Genomic DNA, 23,348 nt, shown 5'->3' with positions numbered 1-23,348 from the left:
TCATAATGCAATACTTAATTATTCAATAAGCGTTAAAAATCAAGTGTATATGTGTTATGACAATGTTAATATATGTAGAAGTGGACACACTTTTCGTTTTAGTCTGGACCAAGGTTTTTTTTTATGATGCGAACAGACTGTATTAATTAAATGCGTTTTCATGACGACGTGACTTACAATTACTGATTCAACACACCTGCCCATCAAATATTTGTATTAATTTCAAACATTGAAGCTCGTCGACATTTGTATAAAAGAAAATGACAAATTCTTGTTTAATCTTGTGGCAGTTACAAGCGCCCTTGTGGCAATCTTGTACCCACAACCTAATCTGTTATAATTTTAACAATACTTTCGCGTATTTTTTTGTTCACATGGCAACCAATCTTCGTTTAATACTTTTGGTTACATAAATAAACTTTAACTACGATGCAACGGCAACCCCAACCCCAACGGGTGAAGTGTTAATCGCAACCCTTTTTTCAAGATATTGAGGTAGGTGACCTCCCCTCCAAAAAGTTAAAAACGATCGATGAGATGTTTCCGAATGAAAGGTTTGCAAATCTTTATGGTATATACTATATAGTACGGTATATACAAGGCAAATCTCGTCTCAAAAGTTTTTTTCCCTCTCTAACAAATCTCGGGGGAGGGGGTGGCTCAAGAGACTTAACGCTGTTTCGTAAACAGACACTCTACAGAATGAACTTCATTTACTGCTTAAGAGAACGATCTTATTAAAAAATGTAAAACGGTCTGCTCCAACCATACTTTTGGGGGAGGTTTTTTTTTTTGCCCTATAGATTAAATGGATCCAAGCTGTTGACAACGAGATTTAGTGTGGAACGTGCACTGTGCTACAGTTATCCCCGTTTGCATCCAATTTTCTTTAGATATCTCCAATATTGAATTTTTAGACTTTAAAATGCATAAATTTCGTTTTAATAAATTAATAAATAAAACAAAAAAGATCTCATTTTAACACTATACAGCAACATTTAAAAAGTTGTCGGAAATTGTTATTTCCTGGTATTTTTGCGCAAAAATGAGCTGTCTCTTAAATTTGATAGTTACGAGTGAAAAGAAATCAAAAATGGTTTTTATATATTACCACAGACATACAATATGATAAACATTTCTTACAGTCACGGTTTATGGGTTGAGCTGAACCCTTAGAAATATAAGAACAGTAACGTAGCATCGATTGTGAAAGGGGAGGGGCGACCCCCAAAATCTTGACAACCAAAAAATAAAAAAGAAGAAAAAAAAAAACACCGAAAAAAACATGCACTTCGCCAAACTTCAAAAATCATTTCTTAAGCCATGAAGGAGGGAGTACCTGGTTACTTAAAATATTGGTCTATATTTCAAATTCCCGTATGATTTTAAACTCAAGTACAAATTTTAAACTCCAAACACTTGGGGGGGGGGGGGGTCGTCAAAATTCAAAAGTGTCTGTTTTAATATCTGCCCCCCCCCCCTTTCTACGTGCCCGAAAAATACATGTTCTCACGTTCTTCGTAATATTTGATGAGTTGTGTAATGTCAAGATGACCAATTTCAATGTCATTTGTACTTGTAAACTTAATAGATTCTATAATCCTCTCAAACCCATTCTTAAGTAGCTATGCTTACACATGTCTTTCCAATCGGTTTCTTGGATTGTAACTGACAATCCGCGCTAATGAAGTGATAATTGTATATGAATCTCTGTAGAACTTCAGTTTGTGATGCCGGAAAGTCATAGGTATACATGGTCGGAGCATACAAAGATCCAAGTAAGTCTTGTGTTTATTAGATAAGACGTACAGATGGTGGTATAGCGGGGTGGGTCCCTCACATATTATTCATAAATTTGTGATTTAATTTTTCATTAACGTCACTGACTACCGTAAAGAGGAAATCGTTAATTACGTAAAACATAGGCAGCACCTGCTTAATGTCTTCAGTGTTCCAGAGTAATCCAGAAAATATCGCAACTATCTGCCCAGCTAGTTTTGAGTTTATATTGTATTTATTTGAGTCGATCGAATATAAAATTCTAGTATATTTCGGTACGTTGTAGGTTTTATAATAAGGCAAAAGGAGTTTGTATTTCCTACTGTAAGGGCAGGTTGGTATTTTAGAGAATTGGATCGTACATACATGTGCTGTCGTCTTAATCGCGGTTCTAGAATTTTGTTTTTGTCCTTTTTGTTTGATCTTTATTTTGTTTTTTGTTTGGTTTGTGTGTATATGTGTGTGTGGGGGGGTTCCATCATTCAATAAATGTATCACATAGCAGCGAGCTTTCTCGTTCTCTTCACATTTTCATCTTCTTTTTCAGAACCACTATTATTATTTTTTGGACATTTTGTTTGGATTTTAAAAAAAAATTCAAAATTCATTTGGTCAGAAAAGTTTCAACTTGTGGGAAGCATCATCGTGAATGTAGATTCAAGTTTGATTAAATCATGATTCCCAGGGACAAGGTGTCAGGTGTCTGTTGGGTAGGGTGGGGCAACAATGGGTGATGAATTTTTTATACATAGAAATGAATTAAAAACAAAATCTTTAAATAATCTTCTTCTCATAAACCATTCATCCAGAAAAGTTGAAACTTGTGTAAAAGCATTCTTAGGTATTGGGTTCTAAGTTTGATATAGGAACACGCATCTTGAGAGTAACGATGCTACAATATGTGACTAACTTTGCAAGGCAAGTATCCTAAGATAGTGTAGATTTTAAACTGTTAAAACTGTGACCTCCAGACCTATACTTGGAACCTCAAGGAGAGGTTCAAAGAAATATAGAAATACATTTTAGTTTCAATTGAAACCGTCACCGTCACGGTCACCCACGTCACCAACTTTCCTCAAGTCAATACTTAGCCTCAAGTCTGAGTTTTTACCAAAAGCTTATGCAAGGATTTGAGTTGAGGACTTAGAACTTTGAGCGATTTTATAATTTTGGCGATGGTTAAAAAATAGTATAGAAATGTTTTGGGGGAATTGTTTAGAAAATATCTTTACAAGAACTGCATTGATAAAATTACACGTGTAGTACTATAATTTGTTGAATATATTTATTACTCTATGAAGGCATCCTGATATAGCTTTGATAGTACATTGTTGAGATTTATATTTAATACCATGAAGATGATTTGATCAGATTCATTGCCATTATTGCGTATGTGAGCAATGTGGTCCATGGGCCTTTATTATTTTTTTTAATACTTCAACGCGAATCTGTAATGTCAATTTTACATTTTTCTCTTTGATAAAATGTAATAAACCCAAATTAATGTCATATCAAGGAAGACTAATACTTTATTTTTTATTTAGACTGGAAACAAGGCATGTGCGTTGTTATTTACAACAAATAGATCTAATTACCTTGAGAGGATTGGTATCATGGCCAAAGACTTTTTGTTCACTCCAGGACGTAGCAACAATTTTAATCAAAGTACTGAAGTACTGACGGGAGTTGATTTTATCAATTATCATTTATTTTAAAATCAACTTATCTTGCATGGCAATTAGTTTCTAGTCTGTATTTGAATTACGCACTTTTTTTTAATATGAATTTTTAGACTTTTCCGACAGGAATTTAGAGAAGTCCCCATATGAGTCATGTTGTGTAATATTTAAAGATAGATTTCAAACTATGTATTACTAATCGAAATAATTCTAAAAATTGTATGGATCCAAGCACTATTGATATCAAAATCTAATCTCGATCAACCAGACGCTCGGCTGTCTGCGTTAATCTTCCACAAGCAAGAGAGCCTCTCTGCTTGTCGGAGATTTACGGAGATAGCCGAGCGTTTGGTTGAACGAGACTATATTAAACTTTGGCGTAGGAACACATGAGACTACAAAAATGTCTAAACTGTTCGTATTATATAAAATCTGGCTATTTTCAAAGTGTTTATAGATAAGTTTCCTTGAAAAACAATGCTTCAGCATACATTACATCGAATTTTTCTATTATTTTCAAGAACTAAGTCTTGTCAGCGGTGATGATTTGTGCTTAGGTCCAAACACTGTTTCACTTTCGGTTTGCCAGAGTAACTGCAAAGGAGAGTTGATTAAAATCAACTCCCAAAAACATACATTTATACAATATTTATTAATTGATTTATTATTTATTAACATGCCAACAAAATAATGAAAATGGTTAGATTGTAATTCGACTTCACCATTGGTTACATGGACACAGTCTGATACTTTAGAAATAAGGGGAAAATATTCAATTGATGAAAATATGAAAGATAAATCTCACTGGGTTAAAACGAGGTGACAAAAAAATCATAATACAATTTCAAGAAACAAAATGGCCATTGGTTCATAGACAGGTTACCAAATATATACAAACTTAAACCGAGGTTCTTTTTGCTACCATGCCCAGATAAGTTTTTGTTTCCAACTGCTTTATCTCTATATTTTATGATAATTTGTTTGGTAACATTCATATAACCAAAACAAAGTAAACATTTACTTTTGTCGGTGACTACAGTAAACTATAACACTTGGAGTTTATCCGGGAGATAAAACACTTTGGACTCGGTCATATGCAGAGTGGAATTAAAGTAGAGCAGTGTTTTCACGCATCCGAGTTTGATTTTATACACCGAATCAAAAGTTCCGGTCACCACTTTATCTATCTATTGATCGCAAATAGTTCACGATATACAAAAAAACCACCACCACACACACACACCAGAAGAAAAGAAGTTTTCGTGATTGTACGACATCTGCATCATCCTCGAAAGATTGCGTACAATAGCTAGTGAAGTTGATATCACCAAAGTAGATTCAAGAAAACAGCATTGCGATATTCTACGTGGGCGCCTATGTTGAACATTTTTTTTTTCATTTTGTAACCCTAGATTTCACTCAATTGTTTAAAAAGGACATTTTAACTATATTTAGATTTTAATGAAGTTACGACAGTTTGTAAATATTGTTGAATGTTGTAAGGAGATTGAAATACAGTATGTGTTTTCTCCGGGAACTCTTTTACCTTTCTTAAAATTTAAGTGAACAATTTTTTTATTTTAAACCATAACCTAGTATGATGTGTTTTGATGCATCATTTCATTAAAATATGAAATAACGCTTCATCATGTAAATATTTGTTTGATGAATTCCTAGGAGGCATGTGGTCTAAAGCTTAAGTCGAGACAAAGCTGGTTTAACCTTTTTATAAACAAAAGTGTAGAGTGGACACCTATGTCTAACATTTTTTAGATTTTTAAATCTTCTATTTAAGTTTGCAGATGCGCAGTTCAAATTATTAAAAAAAAAACACTGTTCTGTACATGTACTTAAGTGGGCAATTTGCATATAAAACAGCGTGTAAACTCATATTAAATTGCTTTTTTATCTTTTAGCAACAAATTTGTTCGTTTTTGACATAAAGAAATGGTTACAATTTTTGTCCAGATATGTACAAGACGGCCGAACATCCCAGCATCCCCCTTAAAGGGACTTGGACACTATTTGAGCTCAATTTTTTCATTTTTTTTTTTTAAAGTTAATGTTTCCTCGAGATTTGAAAGTCAAATATCGAGTTACAAGCAAGATACAGGGTTTGGAATTCTTTGTTTTGTGAACAAAGCTCAAGTCTTGTTATTGTTTACATATGTGTTGTACTGATATAAGATTCAATTAAATGGTGCTTTCTTTTGTTGATAATATTATTTATGAACACATTGAATCAGTTTATCTTGTTTGCCACCAGTCAATTTGGGAAATAATTGGTAATTTTCCTACTTGACATTATTTGTAAGACGCATGCTTTGTTTACATAACAATGAGCTTTTACCTCTGTATCTCACTTTTAACTTGACTTCTAATATTCAAATGTTGGTCAATCATTCAAAGTGCACAAGTAAACCATTCTTTACACAAGAAAAAAAAGGAAATTTTTCACCTCAAATCGTGTCTAAGTCCCTTTAATTCATATTGAAATATTAACAATGTGTCGATATGATATTAGCAAATGTATATTGTAGTTAAGGGGTACTCACATATTTCTACTGTCCTCAGCGGTACATGCATGGGTTAACAATATTGTGACGAAATTGGTTTTATTTTTAGTTTTGCCAAAACGTAAAACCAACGTTTTCTTAAACACCACGAATAGTACGAAGCTACTTTAGATGTTGTCATTCATAAGACCTGAATAAGGCATTATTGGAATAGATTACTGTGTTCTCTCTGGGTTTGGGTTCTCTTGGATACAAGTCCTGCATAAGGCATTACAAGTAAAGCACAGACAGAGAGGCGTACCACAAGCAGAGGTGGAGGAAGCGCAAGATTGACGCAGTGATTTGATTATTATTTGAAAGGCAGGACAACAGTGATTTATATTTGCGGGAGATACAGGTCGACCACAGTTAGTGGTTATCCAATCAATAAGAAATTGTTCGTATTACTCTCGTGCCAACAAATATCTGAGTTAACAGGTTAACGGACCTGGTGCAACATACACCAGTGTAAAAACACACAGCTCGACCGCGTTGCACGTTACAATATGTTGTTCCTCCCAGTAGCAGCCATTGAAAGGAGAAATCAAGGCTATTGACCAAAAAGTTTTATGTCAGAAAATGCACAGAGATGTGTTTGTTGATTTACTTAGGCTTATTTTAAATTCTAAAGTCTGTATTTCTTGGATGTATTGAAACATTAATTTAAAAGGAATTTTAAATTTTCTAACATAGGGATTATTTATGAAAACCCTGTTTCGTAAATGCAGCATGAAATGCTTCACGCGCCCCTCATTACTTAATACTTATATAATAACTCTGATCTTTTTGGCGACATGATTTGTATTTTGTTGTATGGTTGCAGTGGCAGTATGTACAGAAGGAGTTCGCGCTTTTACACACGGAGGCCCTCGAGTACATGTATGCCGGAAACAGAGAGCAGACTAGAACTCCATAGCACGCTGGAGAAACTGGACTGTGGCATCAGTAAGCAATATGTTGTATACCTTAATCAGCCTTACCGTATTCATACTCTCATAACTGCATTGTATATAGAGTATATAAAGCAATTCATTTGCTTAAAAAAGCATTTATTTTCAGGGATTTAAAAAAAACCGAAATCCTATTAAGATGATGCGAAATACGGTCCCTAGAAAATTGAAAAAAAAAAATAAATAAAAATAAACGACCTAATTTCTATTTCTTGCTACTGAATCTTTAATGTGTGTACCCCCATAAAAACGATCATATGGATGATATACAACTTTATTAATGGTTGGGGTTCATCATTTACACACAGTCATTGTAGTTGTAGAGTAGAGCTGGATGGTCGTAGCCAAAGTAATACTATAGTAATATCCACCGTAGTAGTCTCCGTTAGTAGTACTATAGTAATATCCACCGTAGTAGTCTCCGTTAGTAGTACTATAGTAATATCCACCGTAGTAGTCTCCGTTAGGTGCTTGTAGGTATAAAGATAAAAAAAACCAACTTATTAAATTAAAGCTAAAATATTCCAATTTTTGGGTTAACCATCCAACCACTTGCTTAATTAGGTACATTTTTCTCCTTCAGCTTGTCACTGTATTTTAACAAAATCTAGATTTATGTAAAAGGAGAAAAGTGTATCATAATGCGCCAAGGCACACTCATTCCATTTAATTATTATTTTAACTTTAACAAACCAGAAGTTATTGGGTTAAAAAAAAAACATCGATAATGGATCACTGCCAAAAAAAACAAAAAAAACCCAAAAAACAACCCATATTTTGACGCAAATCAAGTTGTGTTTATAATATTCAGTCGAGTTTAAAAAATTTTAAAAATGTTATTTTCTTGAATTCGTCAAATAAAAAGGGGCCGCTGACACGTGTAATGGGATCTCATCCTTTATATTTTGTTGTTCAGCTACAGCCAAAAACATACAATTCTGTGTGGCTTTTAACATTATTTGATGTGATATTATGCAATTCTTGATTTGTGACAGTTTACTATATGCATAATGTACACTTGTTATAGATATGAAGAAGAAAGCTGTTCTACGGGAAAAACCGGTGACGGTGTGGAGTTTCCGGAGGAAGGCGTGCCTGGGAGCCCTCTTCGTTATGTACGCATTACTGGTGGTTCCCTGTGTCATCGATCTCGTTAACAACCTCATTTCCAGTAGAGAACTGGACAAGGTAAACCCTAATAAAAAAAGAGATTTGTTTTCAGACTTAAGTACTAAATATCGGCTATTAACTTGAAAAAAAATAATCAAATTTTAAGTGTGTGGGCATGTCAAGTCAGAATACTATAAAGTACACTGTCTTGCACACGAATTAAATCTCAACGAATATTGCCACGTGGTTTATCATTAAGTATTTACATCCACCAAATATAACTCCCGCTGTTTCTTACGGAAATTGATTGTAATTCATAATTCTATAGAAACTTTACACGATCCAGTTCTAACCAGTTTATCGATTGGTCGTAACCTTCAGCAACCTAAAAAAAAAAAAATCACAGGCTGCACGAAATAATCATGATGATGTCAGACTCATTCTTTTTATGTAACGTACTTACGTATATTATAACAATATTTTAGTTTCTTTTACTTACAAGTTATTTTTAATTCATTAATAAGAATAAGTGTCATAAGAAAAATATCAATATACATTTTAAATAAGAAAACTATGCAACAAAGAAAGCATTTTATAGTTAAAATATTAGATTAAGCTAAATAAATTCTTCTAATTTTGGGATTTACGGCCACACCAGTCTTTTTGTAGAGGATAATCTACAAAAATTGACCATAGATGTATTAGTTTGAGCGTCTTTTTTTCAGATTTGGGGAATTCTGGAAGAGGCAGTACATCTCCATTCGTCAACAGTAGCAATAATTCACAATTTCCACTGTATGTTTATGGATATGGATTGTGAAGAGAAAATGTTGAGTCTCCTATCGCATAGAGAACACGTTTGTCCCGGCGAGGACTACTTAGTGAATGTAGTATCTGCAATTCTTCAGAAACAAAACGCCCAGAATAGCAGTTTTGACCACGGGAGAAATATATCGACCGAAAGTTCCTTTTCATCCTTTTCTTGTGCTGGAACAACGTTCCTGAACTTGCACACTGCAGCTGTTCCTAAGACTGGTTCCATGCTGGTCCAGTCGTTGAAGTATGTCCATGCTTCCTATTCTGCTTTCGATGTTTTAATCGAACTCTATTCCCATTGTATCGTTGGCACACACAGTGACCTGCACCATTTGCTCCACGAAATCAATTACGTGAAGGGTCAGTTGTTGTCGTTCTTCCTGAAACAAACGCCCGACGACTCCATCGCTCAGTTAGAACTGTTGTTGAAGGAAACTTACAACGCAGCAGCAGACGGCAAATCCTCAGACTTGTGTTCTAACACGATGCTGCAGGGTTACTTGTCGTCTGTTCATGAAATCACAAACATTTCACAGCGCCAGCTAAAACAACTACAAAGTTTCACGCAGTCCGAATACAAATGGACCATCATTATTCAGACAATGTATTTCATTGTTCTCTTTTCCATACCTTTGATTTGTCTGTGGCATTTCGTAGAATTTTGGCGCCGCCTTGTTCTCATTCAAAAGTTATCTCAGAAATATAACGCGGTGTCGGATCAACTGTTGAAAGAGCAACTCGAATTTAAATCCATTCTCAGTGAAGTGATACCAAGGTCAAATTTCGGTGAATTTATCTCAGAAGGTTCAAAGATATCCTTGATGTCCTCGGTGTTCAGAACTGACTCCCACTGCGAGCCTGTTCAAGTCTCCTTTTCGGACAACGAAGGATCAGACGAAGGAGAAGATCGGGATCTACAGATTCGAAATTCTCGAATTTCGATGATTAATCGATTTAAACAGAAAAGTAACCCAATGGGGACGATTCACGAGACTCATAGTATCTATGATAAACTTACCAAAAAGATGTCCTCTAAGAACATAAATCCGTCCACTTCAAACGAAGTGACCATTTTTCGGTCGGACATCGTTGGGTTTTCCCGCACTATTAAACACTTCACTCCATCAGAGACGGTGAATCTGGTGTCTTATCTTATAAAGCTGTTCGATGAACGAATCCAGTTGTATGACGTGTTTGTCCTCGGACGAGAAGTCGACTCTTTTACCGTTGTCTCTGGTGAGCCTGCTTTTTATTTTCAAATTTCAAAAGTTAGCACCATGAAACTCTAAATCGAATGGCATTCCAAAAGGTACTACAAAGAGCACTAAATACTTACTATACAACAGTCTTTCGGCGTATTTATACTAGCAAAGATGATGATGATGAGGGTGAAAAGCATGAAATGTGAATTGCACAAAAATTTATGTGTAATTGTTTTTAACATTACTCCAGGCATTTCATTAGCCCAAATAACTCGCCATGCGTCAGAAATAGTGAACATGGCGCTGGATTTGATGTCCATCAGCAGCGACCTAGAGTTCCAGGCAGGCCCAGAGACCAAGCTGAGGCTCAGAATGGGGATCCATACTGGTAATGCACCCAACATTTGGAACGAATTTAGTCATACTCTTGAGTTGTTAAACTATTGCCTCAAATGAAGAGTTTGAACGATGTTTGTTAATTGATCGATTGCTATTTGGTTACTATCCGTTTTAATACATTCTGATATTACCAAAAAAGGGTTTCAAAAACGTATCTATATTAATCAACTGTCCTCAAAATCGTTAATTCCATGTTATTCAATGTCGATACTTTCTTTGGTGTTAGATTATCTAATCCCAAATCGCTTAGCAAAGGTAAATAACCGACTTCTTTATTAAAAAAAATAAATAATCCGGCGTTCCTTCTAGTGTCGTTTACTGTGATATAGCTTCTGAAATCTGTTTATTGTGCAGGTACAGCATATAGTAGACAAGTTGGGTTCCCCAAACCTCGCTACAACATATCGGGAGAGTTGCTTGAAGTCGTGAAGAAAATAGTCCGCAACGCACAACGTAAGTGTTTTCCCTTCCGCGAAAGCTTTAATTCTCGTTATTTTGGCAAAGAGGAACCAACTCTCACGAATATTTGTTTTGGTTTCAGCTAATCAAATTCAAGTGAGTGAGACGACATACCAACTCCTGTGTCGACACATTGCTTATAACCTGGGAAAGAGTGGCTACATTACTACAGAGGTACATAAAAAAATCTCCAACACACGTTTGCAGATTTCTCCAAAAAGACATGGTGCCATTTCAGTAGTTTTGCTCTTTTGTTTCAAGACAACAACAAAATCCAATATGCAACATTTCATGATATTTTTGTTGCTTTTTTCCAGACAAACAAGAACATCAAGGTGTACACACTGAACGGTCGGCGGGTGTCCGAGGACGTGACGGCCCGGGACTGCCCCGGGAGACGGACCGCCTGGATGCCCATACAGCTGGAGCAGAAGGCCCTTTACAGGTATCTAATGTAGCAACAGGGGGACTGCAAATACAGGCTCATTAATCTTGGTTTTACTAACAACCGGTATTTTAGGTAATTTAAGAAGCTCATGTGTTTGAAAATGATTGAATATACAATGTACCTCTAAACTATAAACTACAGAAACAAACAGAATTGGAAAACATTATCGTTTTCCCATAAACCTTATGCACATTTTAAACTTCCTCCATCTACCAGATTTGAGGCCGAAGAGAACCGGTACTTGGCGCCATTGAATTGGATGCTGCCCCGGGACTGTCACTCCATGGCGTCTGGATCCACCTCCTCCAGCTTCTCTAACGCCCCCGCAGCCTCCAGACGCAGCAGCATCACCCGACCTTTCAAAATGTCAACTCAGGAAACGCTCAACGAGACGCTGGGATTTTAAAGACCCTGCAGCAAAATGCAGACCCCTAACTTTTATTATAGTGCTTGAGATGCTTCTTTGAGTTTTTGGAACTGTGGAGTCAACGGCTGCGTTTACAAAATAACTTACTTTACTGCATCGTAAATCCTTTTAGTCATATATAAAATGATTCTCAATACGCAAAATTATACTTTACTGGTTCTAAGCTTAAACTTTTAGGTAGCTATGAGCAAAATATAAAATTTGGTTTAAAGTCAAAAAGTTTTTTTGTAAAGGGCAACCAAGAATTATTTTCATTCTTCATCTGTGTATCTGGTAATGAATATTTTTACCGCAAATATTAGTGATTGGATTTGATATGATTTGATTAATTTAATATAAACTGATTTGCAATAATTAAGATCTCTATTTGTTCAACTAAGAACTTTGTACATACATTTTCCAAATATTAGGTAAAAATATGAATAAAACTTGACCAAATATATGTTGACTATAAGGTTCATCTTTTTTTTTTTGCGACGAGTTGTGATATTTGGTAACACAGATCTTTAGCAGGTTGGCTAAAAGCTGATCATAAATTGGCAAATCCATATGGGGGTTTTATCCGAAAGTTTTGCCCTGTCTACCGGTACATTTTCTCGCATCATACCATAACGGTTAAAACTCTTGAAATTAAAATTACAAATTACAACAAATATTTGTAAGCTTATAAGATTTATTATTTTATCAAAGAAGGGAATTGTGTTTTGGGGTAAGACTTCAGCAGGGCTAACAATACATTGACTAGACATTTTTAAATTTGTAGGACAGAAGCACATCACACAGTATAAATGTTTACACTACCACACAGATGCACACAAAATCCATTCACCATAATCAAACAACGACTTAACCTAAATTCTTCAATAACATTATTTTTAGTCTTGGAAGCTGCTTAGTTTATTCCTTTAAGCTTGTGTGGAATGTGAATACTTTCAAATCACTGCTCCTTATATCCCAAAATGCAATTCTGCAAAGCAAATATCCATGATATTGATATATATTTGATCCTAGATTTAGCCATAGCAATACTACATGTATTTCCAAACATTCCAGTCAAAGACCATAAAATATTTCTAACATTACTGTTGACAAAACAAAACTGCAGTTGTAATATTGTTCAAAGATGATTTGAGAGATACTGAATCAATTAGAATGTCTGTATAGAGAAACTACAGCATTCAGGGGCATTTTGAAACCTTTCAACAAAAGAATTTCTATTGGTGAAACAAGAGCAACTTCTACAGATCTTGACAGTGCTTTGCTATACTAAAAGTCTGTCTAGCTTCATCCAATCTTGGCGTAAATGTAATGGTACATTTGTTAAAATGGGAAAAGTTCTCACTTCTTATATGTAAAGACTGAAATTTTTTATCTCATGCCACCATTAAATAACAGGGGAAAAGACGTCGGTACAGTAACTTATTGCACATCAACAGGAATAATGAAGCATGCTCACAGAATGCAAAAAAAAAAAGAAATATAAAAAGATTGAGACATTAATTGTAGCTGATTGTACATGATGGTCCTCATGTTACTTAAATTAACAATGTTGTTAATTGATTTCAACAGTAGAAATATCCCAGTACGCATATATACACCAAACCTACTGGGTTACACACATTCCATGTCTGTTTTCAGCAATCAATAAAACAAAAATACCCGTGCAATCTATTGGAATATCTAATTTGCTCTATAAAACGCACCAACCCAAAAATAGGCTTCCAATACACAATGACTATAAATCTCTGATTACTAGTAACTGTAAAAACTGTTAAATACCTGTGATTGATGTAATTAACAACTTTAATGTGTTAATAAACATGTACCTTTTTGCAATGACAACATGGTCAAATATCTATACAAGTTGACATTACTGGTACACGAAGACTGAGTACAACAGCAGAAGCTTGTGAAGCAATGGTTAAAAATAAATATAAATATGCAGAAAAATACATATACATCTTCAAGATCTCAAAAACAATAGAAAAACATGTAATCTCTAAGGCTTTGTAAAAATTTCATGGCGATACGCAGATTTTCCGGTGGCAATTATAAAAGCTGGCTGCACTAGGTTTAATGGTTGACTGTGGCTACCTCTGGAGAACAGTCATTGCTATGGTAACCAGGCCACGACCCCCACACAAAACTGTGGGAGTCGCCTATAGCTATTGATCTTGGTTCTCCTTGCGTTTAAGTTTCTCGGGATTCTCTGATGCCATGTGGGAGAAGTCTTTGAACACATCATTAAATGTTTCATCTCCTGAAAAAAAGAAAAGAAAATCCACACTAACTAATATCACATAATGTACCATTAAAAAACTGAAAACATCTGTAATGCTCCATGTCATATTCTATGGTTTATGTCAACAACACTTTGAAAGCTTTCCACTTTTACAGCAAGCAATAAATTATTATCATTATAAAAAGCAAGTTGAGACATAATATAAATTAATTGGACTCGCCGATACATGAATTGATTAACAACCGTTGATAAATCTAGAATCTCCTTACCGGGATTTCCCCCATCTTCCTTCATATCCTCATTCAGCTTTGCTAATCTCAGTCTGCAAGGTAAAACAAGACAAAATACTCTTTAATATGAAGTCATAGTTTCACTATTCTTCATTCAAAAATGAAGATTGAACATCTTTGGGATACTTACAGTGTGACAATATCAGCATTAGCAGCACTGATGGCAATCTTGAGAGGATCCTGAAATACAGTAAATATATCACTGTTACAATCATTACATTAGAGGCAAGACTAATGACAAACTGAATGCAGTCCCATCCTGAAGTCCAATTTCTTAATTAACTTGTAACATATATTGTACAGAATGGAACATCCAAGGCAAGTACAAGTAACGACTAAAAACAAAAAAACAAACCTGCCCACTGTCGTCTTCGTCGTGTAAATTTGCACCTCTTTTTAAAAACTGACACACTTGCCTGTAATAATAAGAGAAAAAAACCCATAAATAATTATTGTTTTTGATAGCAAAGATGAACAAGAAAATTCATCAATTCAGAATGACTTGATGCAGTGTACCCTGTGTGTCCTTTGATGGTGGCGTGGTGCAGCGGGGTCCTCCCTAACTTGTCTTTACGATCTACTTTGGCACCATTTAACAGCAGAAATTCTGTGACTGTCAGAGAGCCCTTTATAAACAAGTTCAAACATGAAATGACATTTTGATAAAATGCAATAAATAAATCATAGTACCAGTAAACAAATAAGACATAAAAATTTCGTCAAAAATTCACCATCTTCCTCTTTATAGATAAACCAAGCAAATTGTTTACTGTCGATTAAAGGTTACAAAATCAAACAAACAACCCCCCCCCCCCCCCCCTTATAAAAAAGAAAGTCCTGAGAATTCTGGAGTTAACATTCAGAAAAAGACTTTGCCCTGTTAAGCCACTCACTGTGTCTACAGCCTTCATTAGGGGCGTCATCCCTTTGTCGTCCTGGTTGACCCAGTTTGGGTCTGCCTTGTTGGCCAGGGCCTCTAACATGACTGGGAGATTGCGGGCCTGGGCCGCCTTATACAGCAGGAGGTTAGGATCAAGTTTACTCATGTCCTCCCAGGACGTTGTGGAAGTTGTGTCGTCTGCGTCTTCTATGTCCGATCCATCTGAACTCTCAAGGTCAATGTCTACATGACAAAACATTTTGGGTACTTGTACACGCGTTTATTTAAATATTGTATCTTATTGTGTAAACAAGTCAATGTAACAAATCATATGCTCTATTACATTGTTATTCAAATTCTTTACTTTAGAACAAATCCAAGCAACTCTTGAACATGTAAAAATCCAGATTGCATACAACAGTTACACTATAGTGCTTTTGACATACTTCTCCCAATGTTTTCTATTTCCTTTCCAAACACGATTACGTCGGTGCTGACTCCGAGCCCACTGTCACTGTCTCTGCTGCTGTTATTGGACACTGACAGCACCGCTGTAAACAGATCAACATATCTCTCAATCACCATACAGGCAACACAATCACAAAATAGGTTCAAATCCACACGATAATTTACTCTAATATCAATGTATCACAGAAGCAATAAATCTGATGATAAAATTAAAATGTTATAAATTTTATGTAGATGAATAAAAAATGTTGGTAAGTATTCTACAAAGAAGATGTACATCAATTATATACCCTCAACACACAGGGAACCTGTCCAGTGTTTGTTACAAATGTTCTATGTTTAGATGACTTGGGGATAATAAATCATGTTACATGTACTAAGATCCACTTTATGTGTTTGAATTGTCTCTAAGGGAAAGACACCTTTTTATGAAAACCTTTCAAGTACATTGGTTGTAAATACATTATTAAAAGTTGTTGATTTGTGGAATTGAATTCAGTATCATTAAATGTGTTATCATGGCCAATCATGTACAAATTTTAAGCTTGCTTTAAAGCATGCATACACGAGTGACATATTTCAACATGTCAGATACAGTAAGCTTTCAGTCCTTAATGACATAGGGCAGCCAGATAAATCACCGAAGCCATAGACTATAAAGGCATGGACATGCTATCGTAACAGAAGTCTCAGATGATTAACACTGTAAGCCAGTGGTCCCTTCACTGAACCTCACTCAGTGGCTGCAACAAAGGCTAATACTGGTACACAGGGTGAAGATGAATGAAGTCAAATATATATATTTGTGATGTGATGGATTTACTATATTGGTAAAAAATAGAGAACAGTTTTAGATGTATTAAATTATGGACAATGTATAAATACAAGTATTATATACACATCATAGGGCACATGTGATTATAACAATTGCATGGAAAAAACAAGAGCACATTTTTTGTTGGCAAAAAAAATAATAAGCCCAACTCGATTTATCTCTCATTTTTTATAAAGTGTCAATATTTCATAATTGAACTATTATAAGTGTTAAAGGATGAGGAGTTAATTTGTTTTATTGTGTTAGTATGACAAAGTCACAGGATTGACTGATGCACGGGTATTCTGGAAGTTAGAAATGGAGAGATTTTATGTAACTTCAAATTTTCAAACTACAGAAATAAAGGAAAAAGCTCCTGCTTATAGTTTTCTATCAATTCTACATCTAGCAAGGTTCTACAAGTTAGCATAAATACAGAATAACCAATTTTAGATATTCAACATTGCTTTTGCTTTCTTTTGAAATAATATACGGTTTCTACTTCCAGTGAACCTGTTTATTAAAATTTATAATATTCAGCTGAGTATTAATAAAGTTGTGGTTTATCACAGCAATCAAAACATGTTGACACTGCACAAATACCAATAATTGAGATATTGAAAGAGTTAAGTGATTTTTTTTAAAGTAATAAAAGAGTTATCCCCCTTAGCAGATTTTTTTGTGCAGTAGAAAACATTAATGTGCTGTATACAAACATTTGAAAGATGCACCAGTCTTATCAGACAAAAGCTTGATTCTTACCTCCCTCTACAGGGGCTGCAAAAGTTGTCCCAAACAATTCATCATCAAAGTAAACTAATCATAATATACAGTCAAACCTCTCAATGTTGAACAGGAGAAGAGTCAAGAAATATTTTTATAAAAGATATCAAAGGATTCATCATTTTAAGGTTCAAATACTGGTACACAATGAAACAGTGGTTGGAAACTACAACATATCTTGATTATTCAGGATATCAATGTTCAAAATGTTGAGGTTCAGCTGTATATCATTGTGTTAAGAGCTCTCGCATTTAATGCAAGCACTTCTGCAAAGGCTATATATAGTACCTTTATACTTGGTTCATACTATTTCAAATAATACCGTCTAAACTTTCCATGTTTAGAGCAACAACAAGATGGCTCCATATCATTTTGATTATCATATTGTTGACACAAACTAATTATATGTAGCAGATTTTATATAATAATTGGAAGCACATGTTATCCAGCTACCATATATGATAATTTAATGAAGCTATAGAGATTCTCTTATCTATTCTGCTGTGAAAGCAAGATGACTGTTTCAGAACAAGAAGCTCATTTGATGAAAATTAACCAAATTCAAATGCTAATGAATAATTTAACAATGAGAAGGTCGAGAAAATTCTGCACAGTCTTGATGCAATCACAAAAACTATTGATATGATATTAAAGTCTCTGTAATAATTTTGTGCTCAAAAGGTAAATCACAGCATAGGACAACACCAACATTCAAGGATAGATTTCAAGGTCAAGGTCATTCAGCGTACCTTCCATGATCCCACTGGTCAGGTCCGCCTCCTCATCTGAGTTATCCTGGGAGCTGGCCACGTCTTTAGAGGGAGACCTTTTGGGTTTCCTCTTGACACTCCAGCCCTTGGCCTTACTAGCAGACTTGGGTCCCGGTAATTTGCTTACAAATGCCTTGTCTATGTACTTAGCCCGAATAAATGATTCTCGTATTGATCTGTTATTGAAATGTAATAAAATCTGGCTATAAATGTTTATGTATTATAAAGGGTGTATATAGGAGTATAGTAAGACTACAAGTCAGGACATACCTACGTGCTACCTGTACTACATTAGTCAAATAAATACTAGTATACGTAATTGTTACCCCATATAAGGCATTTCAAGACCATCAATTCTACAGCATTTTTTTACAACCACTCTAAACACTTTATTCCATTGGCAGCTAAAATATTAAGCTTTTGCTTCAATTTTTGAATGACTGAAATCTTTCAATTACTTATTGTGCAGTATATGAGAAGTTCAAAACTTCATATAAAATACATCTCCTTATTAAAACCAAAAACTGTCTTTCTTCTGACATACCTATGTATATGTGTGTACCGTATTTAAAAGTTCAGAATTCTATTTGTATCAATGTCTTCTCTATTAATATCTTAACATCTGTCGATTTCTGTGTTTCCTTTCAGGAACCTTGTCTTATCTTGGATAAATAAAGCTAATCATCTACATCATCATTATCACCTACAGAAGTAAACATGGTCAGTAAAGTGCTTTATATTTACCGGTAGGTGAAAGATGCTTGCTTTCTATAACCCTGGTGTGGTGAGTAACCAAACTTAATTAGGTAATATATAAACTGTGATTTCCTGTAGCCCAATCTATAAATAAGCTCCTTTGAAATTCTAACTTTCAATATTGTTTCTAAGACTTGAGCTTTCAAGAAGGGAGAGAGGAAGAGGTACTGAGATAGACTATCCCTGATGACTGCCCACAAACTCTCTGGTTACAGATAAGTGGTCTAATTAACAGCCCTGTACTGGTTGAACACAGTGGGCGTTTCCCTATTACCTGCTGCATTCAGGGGTGGCCTTCACAGCAATGGAATCATTTAGATTAGCTTCATATATCCGATTCACCACATCATTGCCCAGCTCTGACATCACTTTGAACAGTTCCGGATCCCACGCATCCAAGGTGATGGAGCGTACTTTAGACATGTGAACACCGAAACTCCTAAGTGTAAACAAACAATGCTGTCAACATGGTTAAAAGGTTTGTATGAGTAAATTTTTGCAATGACTCGTGTTTTGCTTTATTCAACATTCAAACAAGTTCAAAAACAGTGCACTACAAATGAAACATTGTTTATATGGTAGCTTATTTTCCCAAATAAAAACTTCTTGTTAAACAGAATCGCATAATTTTTACACCACAAAAATATTAAGCTTATAGAACACAGAGGTAGAAAGTACCGGTACACTTAAGCTGGTCTTAACACTTAATGATATTCTATGATATCTGTGGTATCACTTCAAAGTGAAGCATTGTTACAGTAGAAGCCAAACAATGGAATTCTACCTGTGGATCCCTGAGCACTCTATACAGAGTGTGACCCCAAGGTTGATGGAGGACCAGCGAGGATCTGGGGAGCCACAGTCGCAGCAGTGGTTGTTCCCGGGGATAGCCAGGAGCTTGTCCATCCTCCTACACAAACATAAGACAGGTCAATCAGATCAATACATGTGTACTCTGTTTTGTAGGCCTCAGTGAATTGGTACCAAATTTTATAGGAATTTGTTGATGCAATTTTTGTATAAACAAATCAAAGTTCAATAGGAGTTTGTATATTTGTGAAGATGTGACCAAGTAAGTATGTGATTACAATAAAATGCATTAATAAATACAATAAAATCCACAGCAGAATCTTTTGACTTCATAGAGTCCTAATGAACAATTACATGTACTGCAGTTTGAAAGTTACCACTAAATCAAAGTTTTAAAAACAAGTTATTTTTTGCTGGTGAATAACTTCCAACTAATTTACAAGATTTGACTAGAATTGAGCTCTTACTGTTGAGATTTGCTGGGCTGCTTCTGTTGAGAGTTAGGGGTGGATGTCAGACTTGGACTAGAGGGTGTGGAAGAACTGTTTGGGATAAGCTCATCAGCATCCTGTAAATAATTGATGTCTGATACTAAATTGTATGCAAACATTAATAAAAGCTGCTGTCCTAAGTGTCCTTTTTTGAAAATTTATTACATGTACTAAACTTAATTCATTATTAAAAAGTATAACTCCAATAGATTTCAAAGATTTCCAACTTTTCTTTTATGAAATTCATGTGTATGTACTTCCCTAACAAAAGTACACAAGCTAAGTAAATAATAATCTATTTACATTTGCTAATAAAATATTTTATTTGAGAATGTGGAGAATATAACATGACCAAAAATTTGTGATACACCAAGCCCTGTTGGAGGAAGCTATATCACTGCTATATTGGATGCCAGCCTCTGAGACAAATACTGACCACTGAGTTACTCCTGTGTTCCATGGCTTTGTACGCCCTTGTAATGGCCACCTGAATGTTGTTCAACCAGAACTGAAGGTTCTGGTCTGACTCCGCTTGTAATGTATGAGATCTACAAAACCACAGTGAAATATGATTATAATCCTGAATCTTCAAGTACAAATTGTCATTTGACCATGTATATTATACAGAATGTCAATAAAATGCAGTTGGATTCTTCTCAAATGTTTCAAAGCAAAATAACAACTAACACTGCAGTCACATAAAATCATATCATTAAAAACTAGGATATCCTATTATATCACAGTTTTGCATGGTCATTAAGCAAGACACAACAATTCATATAGATAAAACATTTAAAATTCATGCATTCCAAAAATATCTTTACAACCAGTAGGTCTTTGTTTTACCTTGTTGGTGATAGCACCTCAAAACAGAACCGTCTGTCTGTGTCGTAAATCAGCTTCACCGTACACAGTTTGACGTCCTCCTCCATTACTGAGTATTCTCGAGATCCACGCTTCATGTACAGTAGCTGATTGTTCTCTATACTGAACCAACGCCTTTAAATGCAGAAAAAAATCATATTAAATAAAATCCCTTAAAGGTCTGAAAGGCATCTCATTTTTAAAACAATTTTCAAGATTAAAAGTGAGCTTTCGTCAAACTTATATACTCTTATAAAAACTCTCATCAAGAAGTTTCACACAGTATCAAGGTATAGAAAGGACTATGTGCGGTATTATGCATGTTTTGCCCCAAATATCAATGTTTTATAAAAAGCTTTAAAAATAAGGTGAAAAATAGTTAAAATCATACTGAAAAAGGTTATCACCGCAGTGACGTCATAATGTAAAAATGACGTCATGGAGATTGCCTTATTTTGATAAATTGATGTTTTGTAGCAAAATATGGGTGTTTTCCGATGGTTTTTTGACTGGGAAACATCGAGTGCAGGCTTGCTCAAGTACTATTTTTTAGTATAATGTGTATAACTATCTGTAGAAAAACATAATTAAGTTAATATCGTACTTGAGCAGACCTGCGCTCTACACTTCCGAATGCAAAATATAAAGCAAAAATGAGATTATTTTCATTTGTTTGCAAATTTACGGGAATTAGGTCATTTAGGTGACGTCATAGATAAACAGCGAATGAGTAATGATGACTAAAATCAAGATTGAAGTGATAGGCATCCTCTGTACAATGATTTATGGAGATTTGAGCTTTATACGATATTATTTAAAAATTGGTTGAAATCGGGGGCAGATATTTGGTCATGCCATACATAGTCCTTTGATAATATTATAAGCCATGATTTTTTATGGGACCATGTTGACATGATTGCAACCTTGACTTTCTGAAGCTCACCTGACCCAGGATTTGAAACCTTTACTGGTTCTCTTGAGTAAATAGCCCTCCATAGGAGTTTCTTCCCCTTCAACATTTGCCAAGTCCTGGAAATGGAATTATGACAAGTTTTATCTTCAAGGGTTGTACATTTTTAAATCTTTCAGTAAAATCATTTTTCTGCAAAGATGATATAGTTACTATGAACACCTCATGTTAAATAAACTCACTGCAGTTAGCATAACAACTCCAACTAAGGTCACTTTTAGAGGCTAACTGTGTCTGTCCAAATTTCTAGTAATTCCCAACAAAGCCAAATCATCAATCTCATTATCAACCTCAATTTACATTATCACAAGTGTGATACGATAAATATGTGACTATAATTTCTTTGTATATGCTAGTTATGTGATGCTGTTATTGTTAATCCTAGCATGAACTGTATGTTATACTGTAGATTCATAATTAAACGCGAGGAATTAATATCCATGTAAAATCGCGTGAAGCACCCTTCGCGGGTTTTAAAATCTCGCCATTATTTTTGAGAGTTGAGAACAATAAGAAATAAGGAAAAAAGTTCTGTGTTCGCCATTTTGTTCTCGTGATTTGATACAAAACAGTGGGATCGCAGAATTAAGTAGTTGCGTAATAAAAGGAATTTACAGTTAATAGTTGTGAATTAATCTACTTAGAACATTTATTGGACTACTGTACATACAACTTCAAACTAAAAGATTTTGTCATATGTAAGGTAATTGAAATTTTAATTTTCTTTTAAACTTTCAACCTGCTTCCTTAATGTACAGGCAGTATGTAGTTTGTAGTAAAAGCTTCTGGTATTACGAACAGAATATATATACATAGAAGTTCTGGAAGACATTTGGAAGATTCACAACATCTGCCTCCATAACATACATAAAATGGATTTGACACCTGTAAAAATTTCCAAAACATTCATCATGTTCCAAACGAGTTTCCTCTCTTTAACTCAGCAACTAGGCATTATCTCCGCAAACACCTTCTGTGTAATTACCCCTACCGCAATCTGTCTACATATCACATGGTTTGTATGCAGTGAATTATGGATAAGAGGCATGCTGAGCATTTGGACAATTGATGTACTGGTAGTAAAGCCAATGAATACACAGGCCTGTCAATGATTAGCATGAGTGACCTTGGCCTTCTATCTCCCCTGACAAATGCACTTACTCTGTATGTGCCAGCTCCAATCATAATCGGCCACTGAAGATCCAAGACAAACAGCACTTAATAAGAGATACGGTCTATTAGCTAGAGAATTCACTTCTAATTAATGATAAAACTCCCAATAAAATTGATTAAAACCACTTATTAGTACACACTTGTTGTCAAATACTAGTATACATGTATGACCTTGTCCTTTGACCCAATTTTTTCCAACATAAAATCAGTCAA

General features: G+C 34.9%; 2 protein-coding genes and 1 long non-coding RNA gene across 6 annotated transcripts in view; 1 reads left to right on the top strand and 2 right to left on the bottom strand.

Annotated features, from left to right (window-relative positions):
- The first annotated feature begins 1,606 nt into the window (after positions 1 to 1,606).
- Positions 1,607 to 12,267, top strand: LOC128188811 (uncharacterized). 2 transcript variants are annotated; one of them, XM_052860088.1, is made up of 9 exons: positions 1,607 to 1,778; positions 6,837 to 6,958; positions 7,991 to 8,151; positions 8,799 to 10,125; positions 10,342 to 10,479; positions 10,845 to 10,943; positions 11,032 to 11,123; positions 11,267 to 11,394; positions 11,614 to 12,267. In XM_052860088.1, exons 2-9 carry the CDS (start codon positions 6,844 to 6,846, stop codon positions 11,801 to 11,803), a joined length of 2,250 nt encoding a protein of 749 aa, XP_052716048.1. In that variant the 5' UTR covers positions 1,607 to 1,778; positions 6,837 to 6,843; the 3' UTR covers positions 11,804 to 12,267. The 2 variants fall into 2 exon arrangements, with proteins under 2 accessions (XP_052716048.1, XP_052716047.1); XM_052860087.1 differs by lacking the exon at positions 1,607 to 1,778 and adding an exon at positions 6,101 to 6,381.
- On the bottom strand, positions 8,040 to 10,019 carry LOC128188813 (uncharacterized). The gene is made up of 3 exons (XR_008244192.1): positions 9,908 to 10,019; positions 8,372 to 8,458; positions 8,040 to 8,158 (listed from the first exon to the last, which is right to left on the bottom strand). It is a non-coding gene; the product is annotated as an uncharacterized LOC128188813 (long non-coding RNA).
- A 212-nt stretch (positions 12,268 to 12,479) lies between the features above and the next one.
- The window catches only part of LOC128188396 (arf-GAP with coiled-coil, ANK repeat and PH domain-containing protein 2-like), a 32,012-nt gene continuing 21,143 nt past the window's right edge, over positions 12,480 to 23,348 (bottom strand). For 2 of the 3 annotated variants that reach the window (XM_052859416.1, XM_052859418.1), the window contains 15 exons: positions 21,936 to 22,021; positions 20,975 to 21,127; positions 20,565 to 20,676; positions 20,105 to 20,205; positions 19,612 to 19,737; positions 19,102 to 19,266; positions 18,051 to 18,247; positions 17,281 to 17,295; positions 15,683 to 15,787; positions 15,250 to 15,479; positions 14,873 to 14,982; positions 14,712 to 14,772; positions 14,487 to 14,536; positions 14,336 to 14,388; positions 12,480 to 14,084 (listed from right to left, as the gene is read on the bottom strand). In XM_052859416.1, coding sequence (XP_052715376.1) covers positions 13,990 to 14,084; positions 14,336 to 14,388; positions 14,487 to 14,536; positions 14,712 to 14,772; positions 14,873 to 14,982; positions 15,250 to 15,479; positions 15,683 to 15,787; positions 17,281 to 17,295; positions 18,051 to 18,247; positions 19,102 to 19,266; positions 19,612 to 19,737; positions 20,105 to 20,205; positions 20,565 to 20,676; positions 20,975 to 21,127; positions 21,936 to 22,021 — 1,659 coding nt within the window. In that variant the 3' untranslated portion in view covers positions 12,480 to 13,989. The remainder of the gene's footprint in view (positions 14,085 to 14,335; positions 14,389 to 14,486; positions 14,537 to 14,711; positions 14,773 to 14,872; positions 14,983 to 15,249; positions 15,480 to 15,682; positions 15,788 to 17,280; positions 17,296 to 18,050; positions 18,248 to 19,101; positions 19,267 to 19,611; positions 19,738 to 20,104; positions 20,206 to 20,564; positions 20,677 to 20,974; positions 21,128 to 21,935; positions 22,022 to 23,348) is intronic. The other variant, XM_052859417.1, reaches the window with a different exon arrangement.

The sequence above is a fragment of the Crassostrea angulata genome, chromosome 6 (genome assembly GCF_025612915.1).
Source record: "Crassostrea angulata isolate pt1a10 chromosome 6, ASM2561291v2, whole genome shotgun sequence".
In the NCBI taxonomy this organism is placed as follows: Eukaryota; Metazoa; Mollusca; class Bivalvia; order Ostreida; family Ostreidae; genus Magallana; species Magallana angulata.
This window is presented reverse-complemented; position numbering and strand designations above follow the sequence as displayed.